Raw genomic sequence first — 24,720 nt, 5'->3', positions numbered from 1 at the left:
CAGCTTCTCGGGCTCCCTCTGGTGGGTCCCGGGCACAGGCGGTGCCTCCCGTGCGGCCGCGCAATAAAACCCTCAAGACTGATTCAATTAGCATTTCATGCTCCAGTAATAATTAAGAAATCATCCCTTTATTAAACTGTAAAGCTTCGTGTAGTCTGCGTGTGTAATCTAGATCATAATATGGTTCCTGAGATAAAAAATATTTGAAAAATCTACAATGATTCCTTTCCTTCCCCCCCCCCAATTTCTTTTGCGGTTTGAAAAGCGAGAAGTAGAAGATGCAACTAACCAGTAGATTAATATCCCATAATACCCATGCTAATAATCCAAATAAAACACCTAAATACAAAACTTCAGGTAAGCAGCTTTTAATATCTCTATTTACTCAGGCATAAACTTCTCCAATAATCTGGATGTGTCATGCTTTCTCTTAGCTGGCATTCTTTTCTCCTAACTCAGGTGTGGATGTGCATTTTCTCTTGATCCCCAGGATATTGCAAGCTAGCATGGGAGAATTTCTAGATCAAATCTCAGTAGATTTCTAGATCAAATCTCAGTACGTCCCTCTTTTGAGCAGATACCCAGCCTGTTATACCATTACTACAAATTTCTAAAATATTTTCATAATCAATATAATGAAAAGTCTCCTCTAAAGGTTCGAGAAAAAGAAGCCGGTTTTTGTTGGTTTGTTTTGGTTTTTTTTTTAAAGTAGAGTAACAATATTATATGGTAATTCTTTGTATTAAACCAGAATTATTTAAAATTGGAAGAAACACAGGAAAATTTGCAGGAGGCAGCCCCCACATCGCAGATCATATGCTCAAAAAGTCTTACTTGTATCACTTTTGCAGGTGAACAGAATTAAGACTAAGTAAGTTTTCACTTTGGTCAAGCTTCTAACAATTATTGCCTTTTCAGAACTTCTTATGGTTCAAATACCTGTATTTCATTTCCGAGAAACAGCTAAGTACAGAGAAAATGAGAAACAGATACTGAGGGACAAATACATATTTCTATGATCATGCCTTCAACACTAAGAAGCTACCTGCTGCTCAGTGTATCTAGAAAATAATGGTCTCAGGTAAATTTTGACTGTTAGAACAGACCTGTGGAACAGCTTTAGGTGGCTCAACACATCGCTTCTGATGGTGCACCCCTGTCCAGGAATAAGATCTGCTGGGGGAAGTGTCCCTTGCTGAAGTTTTTGATGGTCAGTCAAGGTTGTATGAGTATGGACACAAAACTGTGTTTTGCCGAGAGAAGCTTACTGATGACGTCTGACGCAATGACTATATAGAATGCCTTGAGAGAATTTCAGCTTTGTTTTAAGTCCTTGGCTATATCCATTACTTTGCATAAATATACCCAAACTGCTGAAGAAAATATGTCATTTATTACACAATTTTCGACACGAAATCTTTCTATTTTAGTGATGACTGAAAAATACAAAAATAAGCGATTTATATGGCTGTGCAAGTGGCCATGAGTTAGTTTGGTATTGGCTGATTCAAGTTTTTCTACATTAGGTTTTCTGAAGTGATTTAGTGAATATTTACTGGTTTGTTTTCTGTAACCTAATGCAGCAAAAATTTCAAGCACTGAAATTTTCCTTCAAAATTTTTGTAAGGGAATGTGTACTACAAGAGCCCAGTGCATAATTGTCCTAAGACAATTTAAACACAAACCCATTCTCTTCAACCATAGCTATGTAATATTGTCCCCCTCTTTGACACATAGCTTTTCCTATGGTATTGCAAAAAAATCATAATTGCAAGCATCATGCTTCTAGAAAAGATCGCAGTATAAAATAATAGGAAGAAAGGCAGCAAGCTCATGAAACAAAATCCCTGAAGTACTTCAATTTCATTAAATTCAATTTGGATAAGCTCTGCTGAGGATTTAATAACACTACTCTGGGTTCTCTGCATCTCAGAAGAAATGTGTTATCTATTGATTATTTTTGATACATGGAAAAAATCTGAGGAACTAATTCTATCTCCAGGCAACAACTGATAGATACAGCTGATGCATAGTGTTCTTGATGTGATATTTTTGAGTAAGAATAGCAAAAGATCATATTCATGAATAAAGTCATCCTTTCACAACTGAAACAATTTATTGAAAATTCTCAGATAGATAAAATGAGCTATAGATTCATTTCAGATATCTCTTTTGAGTATTTTTCTTTTAAAAGTCTTTAATAGACATGTGTACCAAAAAAAAATCTGATAAATATGACTAAAGTAATTGAAAAGTGGTTTTACTCCTTAGTTTCTGTGGCCATACTTTTCCCTTCAAGGTTTCAGTTTATCCTTAAACAAAAATTAAATCAAACACAGGCCACCATAATAAAACTAAAAAGCTTGCATTTTAATTTATGTTACCATATTAAATTCTTAAATGACTATGTGAATATAAGCTGAGGATTTCTTTAGTAAATAACTTTTTATAAAATGTCAAAACCCGATAGAAAATTGGTACAAACTGACAAGGTTCCAGCTGAGCCAAATTTCATCAGTGATAGATTTCAAACTCAGTGAATCTAAGAGTTCACTCTAACCTATTTTTTTTTAATGGAAGCAGATTCATTAAGTTATGCCAATTCTGTAATCTACTAAATTGATGCTGTGATTTATTTATTTCTGGACAATTACTTGTGGGATATCAGTGGAAGACAAACATCATTAAAACTAAAAAAAAATACTTTTTATTAAAAAAGCGGAAGTTTCAAAAGGTGGTTTCTGGAGTTATTTTAAAAGGGGGAAAAATAAAAGATATAGCAAGAATCTGATCAAGATAAAATGAGTTAGTGTGTCTTCTTTTGCACACCAAATCCAAACTAAACCTAAAAATCAATTTCTTAGAAATTACAGGAATACAGGAATAATTTATCTTCTGACACTAAGTTTGGCATTATATTAAATATGAAACCACCCTATCTGCATATTGATTCACTCATGTTACTCCAGGCTTTTTTGGGGTGAAATACCTCAAAAATAATGTCATGAGGGCATTTGATGAGCAAAAGCAAGCACAGCTTCTCATGCTGAGCTGTTGACACAAAGGACTGGGCTGCACATGGGACTGACAGGAAAAGTTGGATATGTAAAGGCACAAAGTATGGATGCTCTGCCATTGAGCCTACTTGCAATGCTTCTTCAGGGTAGTTTATATAATCCTCTGGATTCACTAAAAATTGTCATTGTACACCAAGACATGTTGCTATTTTCCTTCCAGGAGGAAAAGCCAAGGAATCTTTGTATGTTGGATCAAATTTTTGCCTCAAGTTCCTCCACCAGGGGGGCACGTGTGAATCTGAACTGTATCCAGCAAGGGCTGGTTGTCTTCAGATATTGAACAGTGTCTGCAAAAGCAGAGAGAATACACCATTTTCCATATTCATAAAAAAGAGAGGAGTATGCTTAAATTTCTGCATTAGGAATGTAAATAAACAATAACAGATTTCTGGTTGCAAATCATAGCTGAGCACTACGAATGTCTACAAAGGTGGGTATTGGAAACCTGGATGCTGAGCATTTTAAACTTTCTGTGCTTAAAGGCACAGACTCACAAGAGAGCACTGCATTTGACCTGAGGCCATGGAACAGACTTCCAAAACTAATTGATAGTACTGGGATTACAGGCGTGTAGTTGGTTAGAAGTGTGTAATATCAGAGGGTGGAAAACTTAGAGTTTGGGGTTTTAGAATATAGAAATAAATATGAAGCAAGATGGAGGTTTTAGGGCAGAGGAAGGTTGTTCCTCTTTACCTTCTTCCTTCTTCTTCATGGGTTTGGGTGATGTTTTTCGATTGGACAGAAAAGTCCACATTGCGGGCTTACAGGGATCAGTTACTGGGTTAAAAGGGAAAATAATCTAGGTGTCCTTTCTTAATTGGATAGTTTAGTCATAAAAGACCTTGTAACAAGAGATAGTTAGCCATTTTGTGCCGTGCTAATGAAAGGCTGCAGAACTCATGGTCGTGAGGCTGTTTCACAGATAAGAAATAATAAACACGTGAGTCCAAACAGGAACTACTGTCCTAAGAGCCTTCAATCCTGACCTCGAGAAACCGATAGGCATGGGGGGTTCCATCAGTGCTGTTGTTTTATGATAAATAGGTATTTATGAAGATTGGTTACACATAATTAATTGTTCTTCTTTCTGATTTCAGTTTGCCTTCGGAGATGAGGGGCAGGTAGATTAGGAACTCCTCCAGCAGAACCCTCTTCCATGGAGCTCTGAACATGCCCACTGAGTCTTGAGAGATGAGGGAAGGCAACCACATCTATAATTTTGGTTAACTTCAAATAAACCCTGAGCCATAACATCTCCCATGAAATGTCAGAAAAATGAAAAACAGAATCACTTCAGTGATCTGGACTCTGAATGAAACCTTCTCCCAGAGCAATTAAAACACTGCACAACTGAGTCTGAATCCAGAAGCCCCAGCTTAGGCAGTTACTAAAACCAATAAAAAAGAAAAGTCTGGCTCAAAGCTTAAACTACCTCCATCCACTACAATAAAATGTTTCAGTAATTATCTGAAAGTAAAACTGGTCTCTGTTCTGTCAGGAAAAAAAATTACAAGAGCTGGGGTAAGGATTCACTAAAGCCCAGAGAGCTGGCAGCCGAAATTGGCTTCTGCAAGACCTGAAGCTGAGACCTATGGCAACTATGGAATGAATTTGCTGTGCGGAATTTGTTGGTTTTGATCTCTATATCTTAATTCCCTCTCCTTGAATTCTGATGCAACCAAAGTCCTAACAGCAGTAAAGTGATGTGCAGCATAAAAACCTTTAAAGGAAAATAGTCTTTTAATCATCCCCAGAACTTTGTAACTGAAAATAATTTTGTCAGTCTATTTGCCTAGAAGATAGAAGATATATCTTGTAAAGCAGACAGGATCTGATAGTAGTTCTAATGAAGACTATTAAATCTGCATTAGGGTTTTTGTTTCCTGACTCACAATTGATATGATGACAGTCTGATATACAAAATTAAAAGAAATGGCGAACTAGCAGTTTTTGTCTACAAAAATCCTGGTTTTCTTTGCTACATCTTTGCACAGCTATAGAGGTATATCTTACCATTTTCCTGCACGCTGTAAATCTCTGCTTACCTAGGTGTCCATATAAAAAAGTCCATATTCCAAGAACAATCAAAATTATGATTTATATATTTTTTGGACATGTTGCCTCCAGGAAATTGGCAATCCACTCACATTTTTTTCCTTCACAACTGTATTTGGAGCCATCTCCATGCTCCTCGGCAAGGCGTATCAATCAGATTTTGCTTCTCTTGAATGAGGAAGACTGGTATCAAGCCAAGTCCAGGGTGCTGCTGACACACAAGCCCTTCCTGAGTGCTGTGGAGAACCTGAAGGAGCCAAGGTTGCTACTGCTGCTGCCAGGATGGAGGAGAGTGTAGAGAGAGCAATAAGTGGTGGGAAAGGTGTCCATTGCATCTATCCACTGTGCACTGCCCACCTGTTTTCTCCCTTTGCCCAAAGAAAGGCCCTGGTGACCAAGGTCTCCAGGGCTGGACAGTGAGGTCCTGGCCTTTTCCCTGACATGAAAGGTTCCCTGCCTCTGCCTGTGCCTGGAGCTGACCCCAGACAAAGCAACCTGCAAACTCTTGGCTGCTTTGCCAGCAGCACACACCTGCTTCAGCTGGAATCACGCTTTCCAAGCTACTTCTTTCTACTGCTGCCTCTTTCAGCCTTGATAATTTTGATGTTTGCCAACATCATGGCTAAGGTAGCTTCTTGAGCCCGTATTTCTGCTTTTCCTATATAGAAACATGATGCTCATTTTACACAACTTAAGCCTTTCATAAGCCCTATGACCTCACTCCAGTCAGTTGCACATTTTACAAAGCAGTTTGAAGGTGGAATAATTGTCCATTTGAAAGACTTCTTCAGCTGCTGTGCCCATGACCTGGATACCTGCTGCATTCTCCTGAGTTTAGTAAGACCTGATCTATTGTGCTATGTTGTATTACAAGTGTACACTTGATCCTGTTTTAGACAAAACACAGCTGTGTTTCTGTGCACAGGCGAGTTGCTTCTGCAGCCAACATTAAAAAGCATCCCATGGGGTAATTGTCACAAATGAAGGAAAATGAAACAAGCGACTCTCTTCAACTATAAAGCAAGTTCAAGTTGTTAGACCAAGGTGTTTAGCTTTTGGCATTTTTTGCAGAGAAAATTTCTGGGCTTTGAATACAGAATGGATACATGTTTTTATGTACAATTTTTAAGCCTAAAACCTGTTACTTGAAAGCACTAAATATGGAATGGGATTTTGGAAACTTTGCTTCAAATTTATTTTTGATTGCCTGCATTTTATCACTTTTTTAGAACCGATTTTTAAGAACTGGAGTAGAGAACTAGGAGGACAAAAAAATCAGCACAGACTCAGGGATGAAATGACAATGGAGCGCAAATGTATATGGGCAGATGTTTACTTCTTTTTAAATGTCAGGAAGAAGCAATAAGCTTCAATTTATTGGCGACACTTCTCCGCTATGGAAATCTGAATGTAGTGACAACTGTGACCCGAGGGTTACATTATTCCCAAGAATATAGATAAAAGGGGAATAAATGATATAGATGCTTGACTTCTACATACTAAATTTATAGAAACCAAATCAAAGGTTGGTTATGAATCATGGACATTTTTATTTTGAATTTTGAGTTGAAGTTCACATCTGCCTTTAAAATGCAGATTTCTACTCCAGGAATTTGTGTGAAGTACATGCTTAAGACATCTCTTTTGCTAAGACATGAAATTTATTTTCTTAAAGTGCAATGCAATCTTTTTACTGCTTTTTTTTCTCATGGTTTTTCAACTAGCTCCTGTATTTAACTATATATTTATTTGTACTGAATTCACAACAGCTTTTCCATCTCAACTTTCTTCTGCATGAAAATTTTACTTAGTCTAGATAAGAAGAACAGTGGTTTAACACGTCAATACCTGTTTGGTTATGACAATCTTAGCAGCATCATGAGTGTTTTCAGTGTGGGGACTTTCATTCACTCATGTAAAAGCTGATGCCTGAAGATCTGAGAGAAAAGCCATGATACAGTTTTATTCTTGGGGTTTTTTGCCCCTAATGCTCAGGGTAGTCTTATAGGAGCTGTATAGACACTTTACAATAGATATGTAGCAGAAAAGCAAAGCTTGAACCACAGAACTGTCAATTAAATATGCAAAGGGAACCAATAGTCAGCTCTCCCATCCAAATCACTAATGTGATTTTCAGTTTGATTCCTGCTAAAATTGATTTTGTTTCTATACCGACTTTTCCTGCTTACTTTTCTGTTAAGTGTAATATCCTTTGTTCTAACCTTTCAGGCTATTCTGTACAAAACATATTATTTAGCGAGAAAACAGAAGTGTGCGCGGTGAGGACCAGCAGCCTATCAGATGCAGGATTGCATTAGCTTCATCAAAACCAGAGCTGCACTCCAGACATCCTGGAAAATGAGTGGTGTCTGGCAACATGACATGATTCAAAAGCAAACCATCAGTCGTATTCAAAGCATTTCTTGTATCTCCTTCACCACATGAAGGAATTCATAGACAAACACAGGCATCAGCAACATTAGGAAAATCTATAGACTTCTGTTCATTTTCACAATATATTCAGAGACTTTCCAAAAAGTGTGTGATATCTAATGTATCCTAGAAATGTTTAAGTGCTCTTTCTCACATCCCTTGCAGAAGTAGAGACTAGTAGATTTGCATGGTAATCAAACACATCAACAAAACTGTAAAGAATGCACATTACAAAAAATTCTAAACCCAAGTCTTTCAGGAATCCCCGCTAGTTTATTTTTGCTTGATGTATTTATAAATACTTAAATGAGTTACAACAGGTGTAGAAACCAGCTCAATCCAAATAAAAGTTTCTTAGATCTATATAAACTGAATTGTGCTCTCCCATGATGTGTTCCTTTGGACATAATGGAGCAGACCATACATTAGTTTAATGAAAATCTAGATCTGCAGAAGTCGATGGCTTTGCTGTCAGCTGATGGGCAGCTGCTGAGATGCTTCAATGTAAGAAGCAAAAAGAAAGGTAGAAAAAACCCCGTCAAACTACAGACTGAAAAATATGCAAACAAAAGCTCGCTGCCTCCAGCAGCACATCTGGGCTGTTCTGTTGGTCACTGCTGCCGCCAGCTGCAGCTCACTGACTGGTAATTTGGAAACAAATGGATATAAAACCTCAGGCAAATCCGTTTCATTCACAAGGTGTATGTGCAAGTGAGAATATTCTCATGAACTCGCATCCGTGTGCTGGAGGAAGTTTCATGTTTAACCCCGTTCTGCAAGGACTGCCTTTCCAGGAGCTCCCGTTCCGGCCCCGTGTAGCTCTGCTCGCGGCTGCCCGGCTCCGAGGAGCCCGCGGGCCCCCAGCACCGATGCGCTCCTGCCGCGGCGGAGATCCTGAACGTCGTGATTTGGCAGCGAAAAGCGGCTAGACTTCCTATTCCAATTCTTTTGCTTTATGTGTGTGCGGGTTTTGGTTTGTTGGTTTGTTTTGGTTTTTTAATAGGAAGGCGTGACAATGTCTGCCGCCTTTTGTCATTTGAGATACTCAGTGATTGATGGAGGAAACCTGTGAAGGAGGTGAGAAGAGTGAGCACAGGCGGCGCTTAATCCGGAGAAACTCTTGCTGCCGGCTACCTGTTGAGGTGTGTTCGCACGGGCGTTTCATCATTTCTGTGTGTCCGAGCGAGTTCATTGATGCCCGGCCGGACCAGCCGAGCGCCGCCTAGCCCTGCTGGGAGACACGGCTCCCGAGCCTCCCTGGGAGCGGCGGCACCGAGCGGAGAGAAGTTTTCCAGGGAGAAGACCGGGATTCCGGCTGCCGCCCTGGGTGGGGGAACACCTACAAGCTGAAGGGTGGGAAGAAAAGGCGGGGGGAAATAAAGAGGGCAAGAAAACCCCACCTCCCCTTTCTCCGAGGACACGTTCCCGTGCAGCTCAGTCTCCCGAAGCAGCGCAGAGGCGCGGAGGATCCGCGGGCGGGGCGGGCGCGGCCGGAGCGCCTCCCCGGCGGCGGGGGCGGCGGGGCCCGGGCCAGGGGCCGAGGCGGGCGGAGCGCGGCTGCGGAGGGCGGCGGGGCTGCCGCGCCGGCTCCGCTCCCGGCAGCGCAGGCTGCGCCCAGCGCGGCGCCACCTCCGCCCTTCCCTGCCCGGCGCTGGTGGGGCGCCACCGCCCCGGCATCGCCGCGGTCCCAGGTGCCGGGAAGTTTGCCCGGCGCGCAAGGGAAGGATGGAGCCAGGAGAGCCCGCGGCGGCGCCCCTCAACCTGTCCCGAGCCGCGGCAGAGGCGCCCCGCGGGGAGTTCAACCTGTCCGGGCTGCCGGAGGCGGAGGGGAAGCCCCTCTTCGGCATCGGCATCGAGAACTTCATCACCTTGATCGTCTTCGGTTTAATCTTCACCTTGGGGGTGCTGGGCAACACCCTGGTGATCACGGTGCTGGCGAGGAGCAAGCCAGGCAAGCGCCGAAGCACCACCAACATCTTCATCCTCAACCTGAGCATCGCCGACCTGGCCTACCTGCTCTTCTGCATCCCCTTCCAGTCCACAGTCTACGTGCTCCCCACCTGGGTGCTGGGAGCCTTCATCTGCAAGTTCATCCACTACTTCTTCACCATCTCCATGCTGGTGAGCATCTTCACACTCTCAGCCATGTCTGTGGACCGGTACGTGGCCATCGTGCACTCCCGACGCTCCTCAGCCTTGCGCGTCCCCCGGAACGCGATGCTGGGTGTGGGGCTCATCTGGGTGCTCTCCTTCGCCATGGCCTCGCCTGTGGCTCACCACCAGCGGATCTTCCACCGCGAGACCAGCAACCAGACCTTCTGCTGGGAGTTCTGGCCCAACCCACGCCACAAGAAGGTCTACGTGATTTGCACGTTTGTCTTCGGGTATCTGCTCCCGCTGCTGCTCATCTCCTTCTGCTACGCCAAGGTGGGGCAAGTGTAAAAGGATGGGAGGGACGCAGTGTAGGAAAAAGTGTCCAGGAGACATAGGGCCATTTCTGGGCATGTGGAGAGACTTGGCAATATTGGGAGAAAAAGGAGCAGGGGTGAGTTTGTGCCACAAAGGGAGAGGGCAGGTTTTATAGCTGAGGGATGTCTGAGGGGTGATAATGTATGTTCAATATCACAGAGAGGTCAGAACAGAGATTGCATGGGGTGAGTGGGGAGGGGTGTTCTGGTAATTCCTGGGGTCTCCCTGTCAGATTTCCTTGTTGCAGAATGCTAAGAAGCCCCAGTGCTCTGCTGCTTTCTCTGTCACCATAATTCTTTAATTTCTTGCAGTGCTGCGTGACGAGTTTTACTCAATAAAGTACAACAAAGCAACAAGTTGTTCAGGCTTCAGATGAAGCATTGTGGTTCTTTAAAATGTACAGTGCACTTGAAAGTGACAAAAATTATCTGTTTGGTGTTAAGAGTAAAATGTGCTTCATGCTGCCTGGTCCCTGTGGTGTTATGTCTTGCCCCAGTTGAAGTTGATGAGAGTTACCTCTGGCTTTGCAAAGGCAGGTGGTTCCAGGGAGCAGGGCACGAGAACCCAGGTAGGAAAAAGGAATAGTTAAGGGTGCCTGAATATGGGTATTTAAGGACATTTCTGCTTAAGCAAATTGTCACATTTTTCTGGAGTAATAATTGCAGCCTTCAGCGTATGATCCTCTCCTTGCTGCTGAACAGGACCTGGAGCACCAGTTGCTATCTGCTGGTATCTTGCTGTTTCTGTGCTAGCTGCCTTCAGTTGCAGGATTTCTCCTTAGGCAGTGATTTACATTTGAGAGGATAGGACTGCTCTTGCAAATACCGACTGCTTAATTCAGTTCTTCAGCTGGCAAGTTCAATAGGTGTACCTGAAGTATTTAATTTGAACAAGAAATTTTACGTTCTGCTCAGTTTCACATATATTACATCAGCTCGATTGTGATGTGCGAATTGAGGCTGTAATGTTGTCCAACTCTGATGAAACCAAGGCATGCAGAACACAAAGGACAACATTTCTAAATGGCTGTTCATAGTGGAACAAATGCAACCTGGCAAATGAAGCAGAAACACAAGTTTCATACATAAACCGAATCCTGCTTTCCCTGAATGAATACACTGCTATTTCATCTACTGTGGTGAATATGACTGAGCTGTAGTGATAGATTGTCAGTTTGAGGAAAGTCTTAGACATTGCAGGGAGAACACTACAGAATGTGTGCAAAGGGGGCTTTCAGCTGCTAATTCTTCCCCTTTTGAGAGCCAGAATATCTTCAGTTTCAGCATAAAGTACTGGCCTTTGAAGTCTAATTATATGAGAGAAGATTAAAAAGAAGTCTTTCAAAATTAGCATAGTCCTTAACAGTGTAGGCATGAAAAAAGCAAATATGCTTAACCAGAATAGTAAATAAAACACACTCTGTCATTACAAAGCACCTCTACAGAAGTAAATCTCTCAATATTAGTATTAATAGGTAGTTAACAAAAAACCAACAAAAACCTCTCCAAGCCAACAAAAGCAACTCCATGTGAAAAATATGCCCAAGAACAAGTTAATAAAATCAAGGCCACTTGAATTTACAATAAAATTGTGTGCTTAAACTATTGCCAGGCTCGGGTCTCACTCTGGCTTTGTGAAGTGTTTTGAGCCTGTGTGTGTGATCCTGCTTGCCACGCTGTCAGGCTGGAGGAGCTGACCCGAAGGGGTGAATTTTAGAAGATAGGTAGGAGACAGCTGGTATTCCCACCAGTTTACAGGCTGAAAAGTGCCATGACTTGTACAGAGCTATCGAAGGTATTTGTACCCTGCAGCTAAAGATTCACTCCTGCCCTCTTTAGGAGCCACTGACAAACCTCCAACGGCAATATTTTGGGGCAGGAGGAGCCTTCTCAGGCTGAACAACCCCAACTCCCTCAGCCTGTAGACATTAGGAGACATTAATCTCTGCATTAGTTTCTTATGGACTTCACTGTTTTTCATGAACTGTGGATCAGCAAGATAACGCAATCTTCTGCTGCAGTAAATTAAGACAAATGACACTTATTTCTCTATTTGAATATATTGCCTTTTCCAAACTCCTTTAAGGCAGTTCTGTTTCTTTCATAAACAAATTGCAATTGAACTTTCAGTCTCGTTTTTTTAGGCACTCTAATAGGGAGCCAAGCCAAGTTCTTTTTCTCTCTCATTTCACATTTATATAGTATTAGCAGAGATTTGTATTTTTCCCATGGATAACAATGCTATTACAATGTACAGAAGTGCTGAAATAGTGCCAGGTATTTGGAAGCAGTGTCCTCCCAAAATATCTCATGTGATACATGCTCTTCAGGCAGAGATTTATGAGATCATGCTCTGTCTTGTGTGTACAGCTTTCTCTTTTCTCTCTTCCACAAGTAACATTAGTTCAGTTTCAATAAAAATTTTTGATAGAGGAGTGAAAATATCAGAATTAAGGATACTTCCCTAGTTTTGTGAAAACAGCAGACAAGGAAGAAGCTGGAGAGTCTCCATTATCCTCTCTCTTTTAAGGAGTCAGTTTGCATTCAGCTCTTAAACACCAGACAAGCCACAAAAGGGAAGAGGTCCTTTCGATGTATAGAAAAGACACATCTTTTTGGGAACACCATAAAAAAGTCACAAATCCATAGAAAACATACACTTTTCCTATGTTACACACACTAAAGGTCATTCTAAACCAAGTCTTTGACTTTTTATGGAAGAAGAGAGATTGGTAATTCTGTGTTTTCTGTTTCCGCAGAGAACTACTCTTGAAAGAAGGTTACTACGTCAGAGGGAGGAGCAGTGATTATGTAGTGATCAGCTGAGTCTCAGCACTGTGTATTTACCTTGTATTCTGACTCTTTTATTGCTTATCATTTTTACTTGCTGTATTTTTGTAATGCTGACTTTTTGTATGTGTTTCGTAACAGTGCTACAACATTTGCTCACTAATGTGTCCTTAAAGGGTAAAGTGATAAATGATTCCCAGTCACCTTCTAACAGCTGACATCTGCCAGGGTTGTGCAATGTTACAACTAATTTGGGGTACCTCCATTTTTCAAGGATTCACCCCTTGTAAGTCAGGCCTCTTTCAATCAAACCTTTAGGTTGGACACCTGTAGTTATTAACAAACATTTCCTTTTATAGATGCATAATGTTGAAAGCTTTCTTTAAAACAAATATGTCTTGCCTTAAGAATGTTTCCATTGTTATCTATCATTCTGAATATTCTGAATTCATGTCATGTATGATTTACAGACCTGGTTAAAACTAAGCTATAAAAAGTAACAGCCTCAACATAAAATACAAGTTTATCTGGCTTTGGATATTAAATCCTAAATTTTGCTGAGCAGCAAGGGGAAAAGTTTACTAAACTTCACTGAAAAAGAAAAATAAAAGCTATGACACATTAATTGAAAGAGGATGAAGGATCTCTTGTGACAATGGAAGTAGTGACATTACTTTAAAACATGGATTGCAGGCAATAGCACTTGAATTTCAGTCAGGTTCATACTACAAAGGTGGTTCAGAATGTAATGCTTACATTATCTGTAAAACAAGAAGTTCATTTTTACTTGACAGTGGCCTTGTGCAGGCTTTCCTTCTGCATGATTTTCAGGGGCTGATAATGAGGGTGTGGTCGGTGAAATGCCAGACAGCAAACATGGTTTTTAACATTGCAGACTTCAAACTTTCATGATGTTTGGTAGACTTATGTGAATAGGCACAGGTAGTTGAAGTTATTTTCTTCACTCCTGTGTTGGAAAAATCTCTTTCTCAACTTGATTTGGTCAAAGTCCTCAGTCAGGGCTCTCAAGCCATTTGAATGTAGTTTCTGAAACAAATGGGGGAAAAGAACAATTTTAAAAAGACTTTAAAAAGAGAGAGAGAGAGAAAGAGAAAAAGAGAGAGATAAAGAGGAAGGAAGTGGCGGAAGGAAGTGGCGGAAGGAAGTGGCGGAAGGAAGTAAGGAAGGAAGGAAGTGGCGGAAGGAAGGAAGGAAGGAAGGAAGGAAGGAAGGAAGGAAGGAAGGAAGGAAGGAAGGAAGGAAGGAAGGAAGGAAGGAAGGAAGGAAGGAAGGAAGGAAGGAAGGAAGGAAGGAAGGAAGGAAGGAAGGAAGGAAGGAAGGAAGGAAGGAAGGAAGGAAGGAAGTGGCGGAAGGAAGGAAGGAAGGAAGGAAGGAAGGAAGGAAGGAAGGAAGGAAGGAAGGAAGGAAGGAAGGAAGGAAGTGGCGGAAGGAAGGAAGGAAGTGGCGGAAGGAAGGAAGGAAGGAAGGAAGGAAGGAAGGAAGGAAGGAAGGAAGGAAGGAAGGAAGGAAGGAAGGAAGGAAGGAAGGAAGGAAGGAAGGAAGGAAGGAAGGAAGGAAGGAAGATGAATGAATGAATGAATGAATGAATGAATGAATGAATGAATGAATGAATGTCATGAGTGGTAGTCTTGGTCATAGTCTGTACCAGACTAGATCCTACAAGTCTCCTTACAGTCTCTTACACAACAACATGATTTTCTTACCACAGCACCCCAGAAAACACCCATGTTCTCTCATCTCCAGAAAAGAGGGAAGCTGATCTCTGAACAGCAGGTAGAGGAAAGGTGGAGTTGAAAATAGTAAGAGGCACATTGTAGAATTATTGTTTATTCAGGCTGTTAGAGGAACAATTGATTATTCATTGGTCCAGAGAAGAGGCCATTTGAACAGGGTAGTGGAGAGAATGTCTTAGATTTGCCATGTAGTGTTTGTGCATAAACATGGCTCCTTTCTAACACACCGTGACAGTCTCTGTAGGTATTTGAGAGCTGTTCCACTGCTGTTGATAAGTAATTGCATTTTGCCTATTTCTCTTGCTGTTACATTTCATGCCGTCTGGTACAATACTATGCCAATAGGTTTTTACTGCAAACACTTATTTTATGAAATGTGTATGTAATCCGAAAGAGGGGAAGCTGATAAGGTTCATTTGAAGGTTATAATCTAAATTGAGAACAAAACCCTCCTCCACCGCCTCCCAACCCCCTCAAATATCCAATTTATCGGCTTTGTCTCCTGCATCTTTCTTTGAACTGGAGAGAGATACAATGCAAAACTTTGGGCTAAAAGTTTCAGAACAGAAGAAAAAAATATTTGTAACTTTAAAAACTGTTTTGCAGTTCTGATCTCTGCCAAGAGTTTATCTGACTTTAGTTTTGGGCTGGGAGGGAGAATCCCGGAGTGGCACATGATGGGATTTGCAAAGGTCCAGTAGAAATAGCCCATCACTGTAAATTATGTGAAGGGGGTGTGAGAGATGAAGCAGCAGTGATGGGACATGGACTTAATTGCATTCCTCCCATGCCTTTTTTTTTTTAGTTTTATGTTTTCCCTGATGGAATCAGCAATTCAGCTGGTCTCTACAGGGTGATTGGAGGTGAATAAAAAGTCTGTGAGCCAGTCAGTCATCTCCCTGTTCTGCTTCTGTCTTCTTCTGAGATTCTGTTCTTTCTTTGGGTCTGCTTCATACTGAAGAAGAAAGAAATTAAATCAAAATGTGACTTTCTTGGGGAAAGCCCATTTATTTTTCTCCTGCTTTTTCTTAGCTCAGGTTAGCCCCCTGAAGTGGCCTGGATAGTGTTTCCAAGTAGGAAGTGCATGCAGGGTGAGTCACAGGGTAGTACACAGACAGGCACAAATGAACTGCACTTACAATATTAAATGGTTATTAGTAATTTCTTTTGTTTTAAATTGTTGGTGTTTCTCTGGTAGCTAAGAGTAGATACCTAAAAAATTAAGTCTGCTGATGAGCTCTGGATATTCATAAATACCATCTTACTTCTTTTAAATCAATATGTGTGTCTATAAAACTCAAATGCCAAAGTCTCTAGATGATCTTGACTGATGTCTGTCCTAATAGTGGTTAGCTGTCCAACCCAAAGAACACAGAGAAAATGTCACCAGATTATATGAAAGAATATGAATTTAGACCCTTTTCCCCAACCTGAGATCTCTGCATCCTCTATCCAAAACCTTATGTGCAAATAATTATGTTAAAATTTGGACCCTGCCCTTGGACAATGAGCCTTTTAGTGATGTATTTTTAAAATTGGGTTCTGAAAGATGCATGGTGAGTATCATCACATTGTTGTGAAAAGTCATGCCTCATGTGTCATGCCTCGTGTCGTCTCTCATTTTGGTATATGTTATTCTTGAAAACCTAAGCTTCTTTCAAAGATCAAATAGTGCCAGCATCTTGATTATACTAATCAAGCATCCATCTGAAGGAAACAAATTATACAGGTGACTCAGAAAAGCTCTGACTCAAAACATACACTTTTCTTATGTTACACACACTAAAGGTCATTCTAAACCAAGTCTTTTGACTTTTTATGGAAGAAGAGAGATTGCTAATTCTATGTACAAGATAGATTTCCATCAATTTCCTTGTTCATTTTTGATATGTATTTGTTATGTAATACATCTGAATATTTTAGTAAGAATTCAGTTGTGGTCTGCTTTGTTCTTGTTGGTTCACATGGACTCACATATGTAATTATTTTCATTTTCCTACTGTGCATGTTTGAAATGTGTAAGCTGGTTCAGTGATGTCTGTTAGTGAATCATGCAGTAATGGAGAGCACAGGAGTACCCTAAGATACACAGGTTTGAACTTTGTTTGAATAGAAATTGGGGAAATATGATAAAGATATGCAAATTAATCTTTTCAGGTTCTTAATCATCTGCATAAGAAGTTAAAAAACATGTCAAAGAAGTCAGAAGCATCCAAGAAAAAGGTATGTTGCATTCACTGCAAATACTCATTTGTGTGTATTTTAGTTTTATGGCTAAGTTAATTTGGTACTTGTTGCTAAAGATGTAACAGAGAGAAGAAATTAAAATGAAGTATTTAATTAAATATTCAGTGTCCCTCTGAACTTAGCAGATCAGAATCTTTTCTGATCTAGGTTTTCCATCACATTGCATCAAGCCATTACCTGAGATCCTCATATCTGGAACTTCAGAGCATCTGAAATTTAGGAACAGGGAGACAACTTGTCTTTTGTGTTAATTTTTTTTTCTTTTTTTTCTCACTGACATTTTCCCCTGACTTGTAAATCATGGGATTTTTAAATTTTTTTAACTGGCTGATTTTGTAGTGTTTTAGTGAATAATTCCTAGGTAGTATGAAGGCCCTTTAAAACGAAATTTATTATCCTTCCCAATAGGAGTTGAATAAGAGACTTTTAGTGATTCTGCAATTCTTCTATTGATTTTCCATGCAATGTTTTCTTCTCTTACATTCAAGACATGAGTTATGTGCTGGATACAAATAGAATCAGGAAAAGTCTTTAAAGAAGAATATAAACTTCATGATTTAGAACAATATTTGAAAGATGCATTTAAACAGAGAATTTGTCAGTTATAATGTGGTTGTGATTTTTGAGCAGATTTGACCACAGTGATCATTTGAGTAACTTCTCATTTTATGGATGTGGAGGAAAAGCCCCTTGAGCTATAGCTCTTCATTTGATCTGATCACTATTTTCATATGGCCATGGAGAGTGCCTCCAATGTAAATGAGATATACATGGACTCAACAAGGAATAAGTACTCTTTCATTTATGCATTCTCATTTTTTGAAAAATATCCTACTCAATAGATTTTGATTCCTAGAATTAAAAGCATTTTGGCCCCAACTCAGTAAAATACTTAACATATATACTTTTGCATTTAATGTTGTCAAGGCCAAAGGTATAGTTTTCAAGACATTTTGTACATTGCCATCTCTCATCTAAATTAGTCTCAAACTGGAAATATCTCTGCATTTCCTCTAACCACTAACACTCAAAAATTGCAGATCTGACTAGGAATTAACTTTCATAGATTCAAGATAAAGCATTACAGATATGATCAAGACTTCTTGAATGTATCAGGGCTCAGTAGCCAAAGAGGAAAAAAAAATCAAAAAGCAGTCCAGAATTTTTTTTTTTGCCTTAGAAAATTAGTTTCTAAACCAAAGGCCTAACTCATGTTTTTCAAAGTGACTTAGTCTTCATTAGTGTGTTAGTATTCTCTCTGGTTACCATGTCTTTCTTCTTTTCATTCTACTGTCTTTTGAAGAACAAATTTCAGGTGTAATTATACATTTTTAGCTTTATTCAAACCTTTAGGAACATTCTAATAGCAGAATCTTAAAATAAATTTGCTGCATTTGTGGAAAAAAATAATGAAAAATATTAATTTGGCTAAATTCTATTTTTCATGGTTTTTGGTCACAAAGCATCAATATTAATGTCATATATTTCAGGTGGGCTTTATTTGCTAATGACAAACCCTAAGAAATCTCCCAGTAAGTAAAAAAGAGCTGCTCTTTAGTGATACCTTGTTTGCAAGACAAAGTGATTATTTTGGAAAAGTAAGCTCTGAAGTTAGGCTTAGGAGGAACAATGGGATAAAGCAGATGTTGTGAGATTTCCTAACACAAAATTGCTTCTTCTGCAGAGATGAAATACCTTTAGTAACAGTTACATGAGACACATTGTCACCCTGTCCTTTCAGGTGCATCTATACCCTGTTGAATATCAGTGATTTTCCTGGTAATTTTTTTTCAGAATTTTGAATAAACTGAAGTAAATATCTCTTTTGAAGTAATTGTGTGTGTAGTATCCTGAATTTTTTTTTTGCTTTGAATATTAACCCATTGAACACATCAATCAGAGAATAAACTGCTTTTAATTTATGCAGTTTTGTTAAAACACAATCTCCTGATAAGACCTGAAAAGGAAAATATCCCTGTGGCTGTTTAAGTGGCAACTGATTTAAGCTCCATAGGGCTAAGTAGAAGAATGGCTTATGAAAACAGATGCTTGCTTTAGACTAAACATATTATATAAATTACCAATTTAATGTCCTTTTTAGGTTTCGGTTGTGAGATTATACTGACCAACCACAGCATCTGTCATAAGTTATTTTTGCCTGTTGCTACAGAAATCAAAATGTCTTTCCCATAAGTTTTTCTAAGCTAACTCATGTTCTGATTAGTTAGGTCAGTCTTAATTATTAGTGAGCATTAATCAGTTCAAGAAGTATAGACCAAGTTTAATAAACTAGCAAAAAATCCACATATTTTTTATGCTACAATATTTATCACTCTGTGATCCCTGGGTTAGTTTTGGATGTGAAGAAGTTATCAGAAAAATTATGTTATAAAATGTTCATATAGAAATTATAATGGCTCATGACATAATAGGCTCTGGAATTATTATTAGACTTTTATTTGGAGACTTATTTAGTTGAAAGAGGTACTTGGTAGAGGAATAGATATTGATTACTTAGGCCACTGCAAAGCACTAACTGTTGTTTCTGAAGTAAGTGAAAGCTAAGGAAAATATTGACAGTCAAATTCCATTGTGCCCTGACAGAACACCTGCAGGTTCCCTACCAACTGATTCTGGAGCTTAGAGTGGATCTAGTGAAATTGATGGTCCTCTCATAAACAGTAGAAGTGGAGTGTGGAAGCAGCACTGAGCATATTTTTTGTTCCATTTTTTAATTTAGTGGTGAACTTTAACTTCCATATTGGTTTTGATAATGTGCAATCATCAGAAATTTCAAGCCCTTACTTTTTTTTTTTTCCCCCACTAGTTGTATCCCAGAATGTTGTTATATGGCTCTGTGGAAATTCTGTGTTTAAAGGAGACACTTCCAAAAATCTTGCTTTAGTAAGCACTTGAGCAAGCTCTAAGCTCTTCCACCAGCTGCCTTCATGCATAATAGATCTCTCTTGAAATTTTAATCAGAAATTATTGTGCATGGTACTAAAATTCATTAGATCTGGATGAGATTTCCCAGTGACCCCTTTGTCATTATTTTACAGCAGGCTTAGGTGCACTTCAGAAAAGGCTAAGCTTTTGTGTAGGGAGTTAGGAACATCATTCTTCACCTTTGAGGAAAGTTGTGCATTTGCTGTTTACTATGACATTTTCCAAGGCTGGGGTTCTCCTTGCAGTAATTCATTATGCAAAATAAAGCCCATATAAGTAATGGGGTGAAATCAGTAACAAATCTTGCAGTGTGTTCCCTTGGTATACTTTTTGTTGTGTTTTTTTTTTTTTTTTTTTCATCCAAACAGTAGTTTTGAAGTAGGTTTAAAGCTGATTCTTTGAGTGCTCATCAGACATATGTGTTTTCCTTTCCTTCTCTCAGACAGCACAGACTGTGTTGGTGGTGGTAGTGGTTTTTGGCATCTCCTGGCTGCCTCATCACGTGATCCATCTCTGGGCTGAATTTGGAGTTTTCCCACTGACTCAAGCCTCCTTTCTCTTCAGGGTAACTGCACACTGCCTGGCTTACAGCAATTCTTCTGTGAATCCAATCATATATGCATTTCTATCTGAAAATTTTAGGAAGGCCTACAAACAAGTCTTCAAATGCCAGATTGGTAATGAGTCACTTCTGAATGATGCTAAGGAAAATAAAAGTCGGATCGATACACCACCATCTACCAATTGTACCCACGTGTGAATGTTGAGAAGCCCTGTATGTTGGCTCTTCCTTTATGTAAACTAAACACCAAGAAAAGGAAAAAGCACAATGAGCTTTATCCTGGGTTTATCTTGATAAAGCTAATTGGCATTTAATGTATTGAAGTTTCATTTGTAACCAAAGTTTGTGAAACTCATATGAAAGTAACCTGGGCTGATCCTTTGCATCTTAGATAGCTTTGTCAAATAAAGCTCTTGGACTTTCATAGATATTTGAGACCAAAAAAAAGTTGAGATGATATGTCTGTATTCTTACTCACTAAGCATACAAAGGTACAAGAAGAAGATGTTGATGTGGTAACTTTCTGACATCTTACTCCATGAAAATGAAAAATGGATACGTTTCCTGTCCTACAGATAATAAATACTGGACTACTGTGATTTTGAAGAGGAAAGCTTTTGTTCTCTCTTCAGATTGTTTTAACAATGCCTTTTTTCTTTTTAAAGTAAACCTGGGCTCTGATTTGGAGTTGGAATAAGTTGTGTACACCTTCAGGCAATTGCTTTAGAGTGGAAATTCTATCTGTTTAGCTGGTTTTAATATATCTTACTGAGCAAGGATGGATTGGTTTCCCACTTCATTTGGCTTCCTTACTGTATGCACAGGACTTTTGTGTATACTATATAGGGATTTTTTATGACCTGTGTGTAATTGTACCAGAACAAGGATTTGTGTCTAATTGAGGGAAGCTTTTCTTCATGTGCTGCATGTGCATGTGTATATGTGTTTTCTTAATTTCATAGGTTTTGAGATGGAGATGCAGTTTTAAAAGTGCAATGTATACATTTGTTTTAAATTATTATGTTTCATAAAGAAGCTCTAGACAATGATTAAGAATTTAATGTTAGTATTCCCTTAAAAGTTGTAGGTGGAGCTTGATATCATGTAGTTTTAAACTGGAACTATAAAGAAGGTTGCATTTCAATTAATGCAAAGTACAAAAGGTAAATGGTACAATTATGCAAATTCTTAGATAAAATTAGTCGTTTCCACTATTTTATAACTTTACTTATAATGTCTTTAGGTGGCAAATTGCTAAAGAAATAATGGAAAAACACTCCTTCGAAAACATTCCTTTAGCTGGAGTAAGACCTGATTTTGCCTATTTTTATTAATGACCCATAGACTCATAGAGCAAATCAAATTAAAGGAACTTCTGGACATCCTCTCAAGGCAGGGAGGCCCTCAGTTGTGTCACTTCCTTGACTAGGCAAAATCTGAAAATTTCTAAGGATGGCAATTCAGCAATATATTTGGAGCAACCTGTGCTAGTGCCTAATCACCGTCACTAAAATATTTTTCCTTATTCACAGCTGGGATTTCCCTTGATGTACCTTGTGACCATTGCTTTCTTCCCTTTCACTGTGTACTGAAGTCTTTTCTCTAACTGACTAATGTGTAATTTTAAGATGGCCACTGAATTTCCCCTCAGCCTTTCCTTCTGGAACCGTGTGCTGCTCTGAGCCTTTCCTCAGATCCCAGGCTGGGTCAGTGGCCTTCCACAGCCCTTCTTCCAGCATCTCCATCCCTCTCATGACCTGAGGTGTTCAAAACTGAGGAGTGTGTTCCGATGTGGCCTCACAAGCACTGAGCAGGGTAATTGCTTCTCTTGACCCATTGGCTGGTCACTACTAATACAGCCCAATATTATCATCATTTACGGCTGCAAGGGTACACTGCTGACTTATATTTAATTTCTGCTTTGCAAGCCCTCGGGTCCTTTTCTGCAGATTTGCATTGAGTCCCAGTCCAAGTGTCAGGAGCTGGCTTTTGGCTTTCTGGATCTTCATGCATTTGATAGCTGTTTCTTCCATGTTTCCAGCTTACCAAGGGCCTTTGAAGGGTATGCCTGCTTTCCAGAATGCCCACCACTCCCCCAGGTTTGGTATTGTGTGTAAAATTGCTGAGAGAGTCCTGAAACCTTCTTGTGGTCTTTAAAGATGCCAAGTGGTGTTGGCCAGATGCTCTTTCAGATTCCTTTTTCTCTACAGACTTGCTTTAAAAAAATAATAATTCAGAGTGGTGGAACTTCAACTATGGAGAGCTAGCTCATATAAAAATAGCTATGTTTGTGTGTCAGTACTGTCTGCTTGGAATCAGTAAAATAATATCAAAGACATGCTATTGCATGCATGGTGTTTGTGTCCATTATTTCATGTGAAGAGACTATTTGATGATATTTCTATGAACAAAAAATATAAGTATATACAAATATATTTTTTTAAATCCCTCTCAATTGGAAAAGAAAGGTTTATCTATGCAGGAAAACATTTCCTGGGCTGGGATTGAGGTTTGGAAACAGCCTAGAAAGAAGTTCCCTTGAATTTTGAGGTACTCATCTCCTCAAACTCTCAAATTATTAAAACATTATCAAACTTCAGCTGAATTTATGACAATTTAAGAAATTCCATGGTTTTGAAAATTATATTTTTAATTTTTAAAAATTGCTATTATATAATTTTGAATACAAACTGGAACGTAAACATATAATTGTATAAAAAATTGTAATAACTAGCTGATTTTACTGTTTCATCTGGAGAAGAATTTTTTTCCTTAATTGTGCATAATTTTAAACCTTGGTGCTTGAAAGGAATGGAATCTGTCTGAAATTTTTAGGATGAGGGAGTGGGAGGGAAGGGACTTCTGTAACAACTAGTTAGAAGGGACTTCTGTAACAACTAGTTAGAGATTCACCTTGTTCCTGGTGAATGTCAGTAAAATTTCCACCTGACTTTTCAGGCAAACCTTAAGAGACAGCTGGCACTCTAAGGCTCAGTTTCCTGCCTGGAAGATGTCTTTGTTGGTCTGTGTCTCTAGTGTGACTTTGTCACACTCAGCTGTGACATGAAGGTTCCGAATATAGCAGCAGTGTTAATGTGTGCTCTGAACTGTGTCCAACCCTTGAGCAGCTGGTCACTTGGTCAGCAAGGTGTCCTGCCACAGAAATGGCTGATCTGGGTAGAAAATCGGAGAATGTATGCCAAGATCCTCTGCAACTGAGTGTTTGCTTCCAGGTTCTGAGCTTGTTGGCAGGGATTGTGGTTTTTGGTGGAAAGCAAAGCAAAAGTTTCACCTTATTGACTGGCTTAGTATGCTATTTTACATCTTTTTCTAACCAGAAAGGTTGATTTTAATGTACATGAAGTAAAGGAAAGGAAAAAAATATATTTCTCTGGCTAGGCCTGAGGAAATAATCCCACTGAATTCCATCCATTGTGTGAATTTGAAAATGTTACGCTGTACAAAACAAAATGGGTACCAGGAATTTTTTCTCAGATTCCTCTCAAACTAAGGCACTGTAGCAGGTTTCTAACAAAGTTTGCATTTTATACATTACATTTTCTGCTTTGCACCACTTTTGCCTTAAAAAAATCTCATTTAAAGAGGTAAAGAAATTATTCCACTAAGATTCTTAGTGACATCTTTGTCCTGCCACATTGTGAGTAGTGTGTTTGAGGTATAATACAAAAGATTACAGCAGTGTTTTGCTTCTTACAATAAAATCTAAAATACAATTCCAAGATATGTGTGGACCCAGATGCACACTGTGCACTGATATATAAATCAGATTTAGGATCCATAGCCAAAAAAAAAAACAATTGAATGGCGCTTGGCCAACATCCCATTGAATATATGCAACAGTAAAATGAAGGAACTTGTGTAAATTTTATGTTCAGCTGTACTACTTCACAGGTAATTGTGTTGCCCACTTACCTCATTTTGAAGAAAGGAATCTTATTAGTTGCAAGTGAAGCTGACACTTAATTGCTGCTTCTGAGTAATTAAGCTACACTGTTCTCAGTCACAAGTATGTATGAAACATATGTAGTAATCATTCATAATTGCCTTAAATTCTTGTATCAAAAAATGTACAATTTCTTCAAAATTTTTGAATGTCTATGGTTGGTAACAAAATTTCATGCTGTAATAGATTACAAAGATATGCCCAAACTGGCTGAAAATATATGTAAAAAACATTATGACTGTATAAGGAGCAAATTTAAATTTTGTAGTTGACAATTTTTAAGTTATGGTCCTTTGAGCTTTGTATTGCCTTTTACTTTGTGTGCATGCATCTCTTCCTTCAAGCCTCAACTTTATTATTTTCATAATTGATTAGATCTCCATTTTCAAAAAATAATGTTACTATCTCCAAGAGGTAAACATTA

At 39.2% G+C, this 24,720-nt stretch overlaps 1 protein-coding gene across 1 annotated transcript; it reads left to right on the top strand.

The window, feature by feature from the left end:
* The first annotated feature begins 9,172 nt into the window (after nt 1–9,172).
* GALR1 (galanin receptor 1) lies at nt 9,173–21,249 on the top strand. Its single transcript, XM_030971911.1, has 3 exons — nt 9,173–9,992; nt 16,735–16,800; nt 20,213–21,249. Exons 1-3 carry the CDS (start codon nt 9,291–9,293, stop codon nt 20,528–20,530), a joined length of 1,086 nt encoding a protein of 361 aa, XP_030827771.1. The 5' UTR covers nt 9,173–9,290; the 3' UTR covers nt 20,531–21,249.
* The last annotated feature ends 3,471 nt before the right edge of the window (nt 21,250–24,720 follow it).

Source organism: Camarhynchus parvulus, chromosome 2 (genome assembly GCF_901933205.1).
Source record: "Camarhynchus parvulus chromosome 2, STF_HiC, whole genome shotgun sequence".
NCBI classification, from domain to species: domain Eukaryota; kingdom Metazoa; phylum Chordata; class Aves; order Passeriformes; family Thraupidae; genus Camarhynchus; species Camarhynchus parvulus.
Note: the sequence above shows the minus strand (reverse complement) of the source record. Positions and strands in the feature narration are given on the sequence as shown.

What these genes read in the sequence shown, in the direction of transcription:
- GALR1 (XM_030971911.1), top strand. Translation starts at nt 9,291, where the DNA reads ATGGAGCCAGGAGAGCCCGCGGCGGCGCCCCTCAACCTGTCCCGAGCC. An exon ending in TCTCCTTCTGCTACGCCAAG is followed by an intron (nt 9,993 to 16,734) that starts GTGGGGCAAGTG and finishes TAATCTTTTCAG; the next exon opens with GTTCTTAATCATCTGCATAA. An exon ending in CAGAAGCATCCAAGAAAAAG is followed by an intron (nt 16,801 to 20,212) that starts GTATGTTGCATT and finishes TCCTTCTCTCAG; the next exon opens with ACAGCACAGACTGTGTTGGT.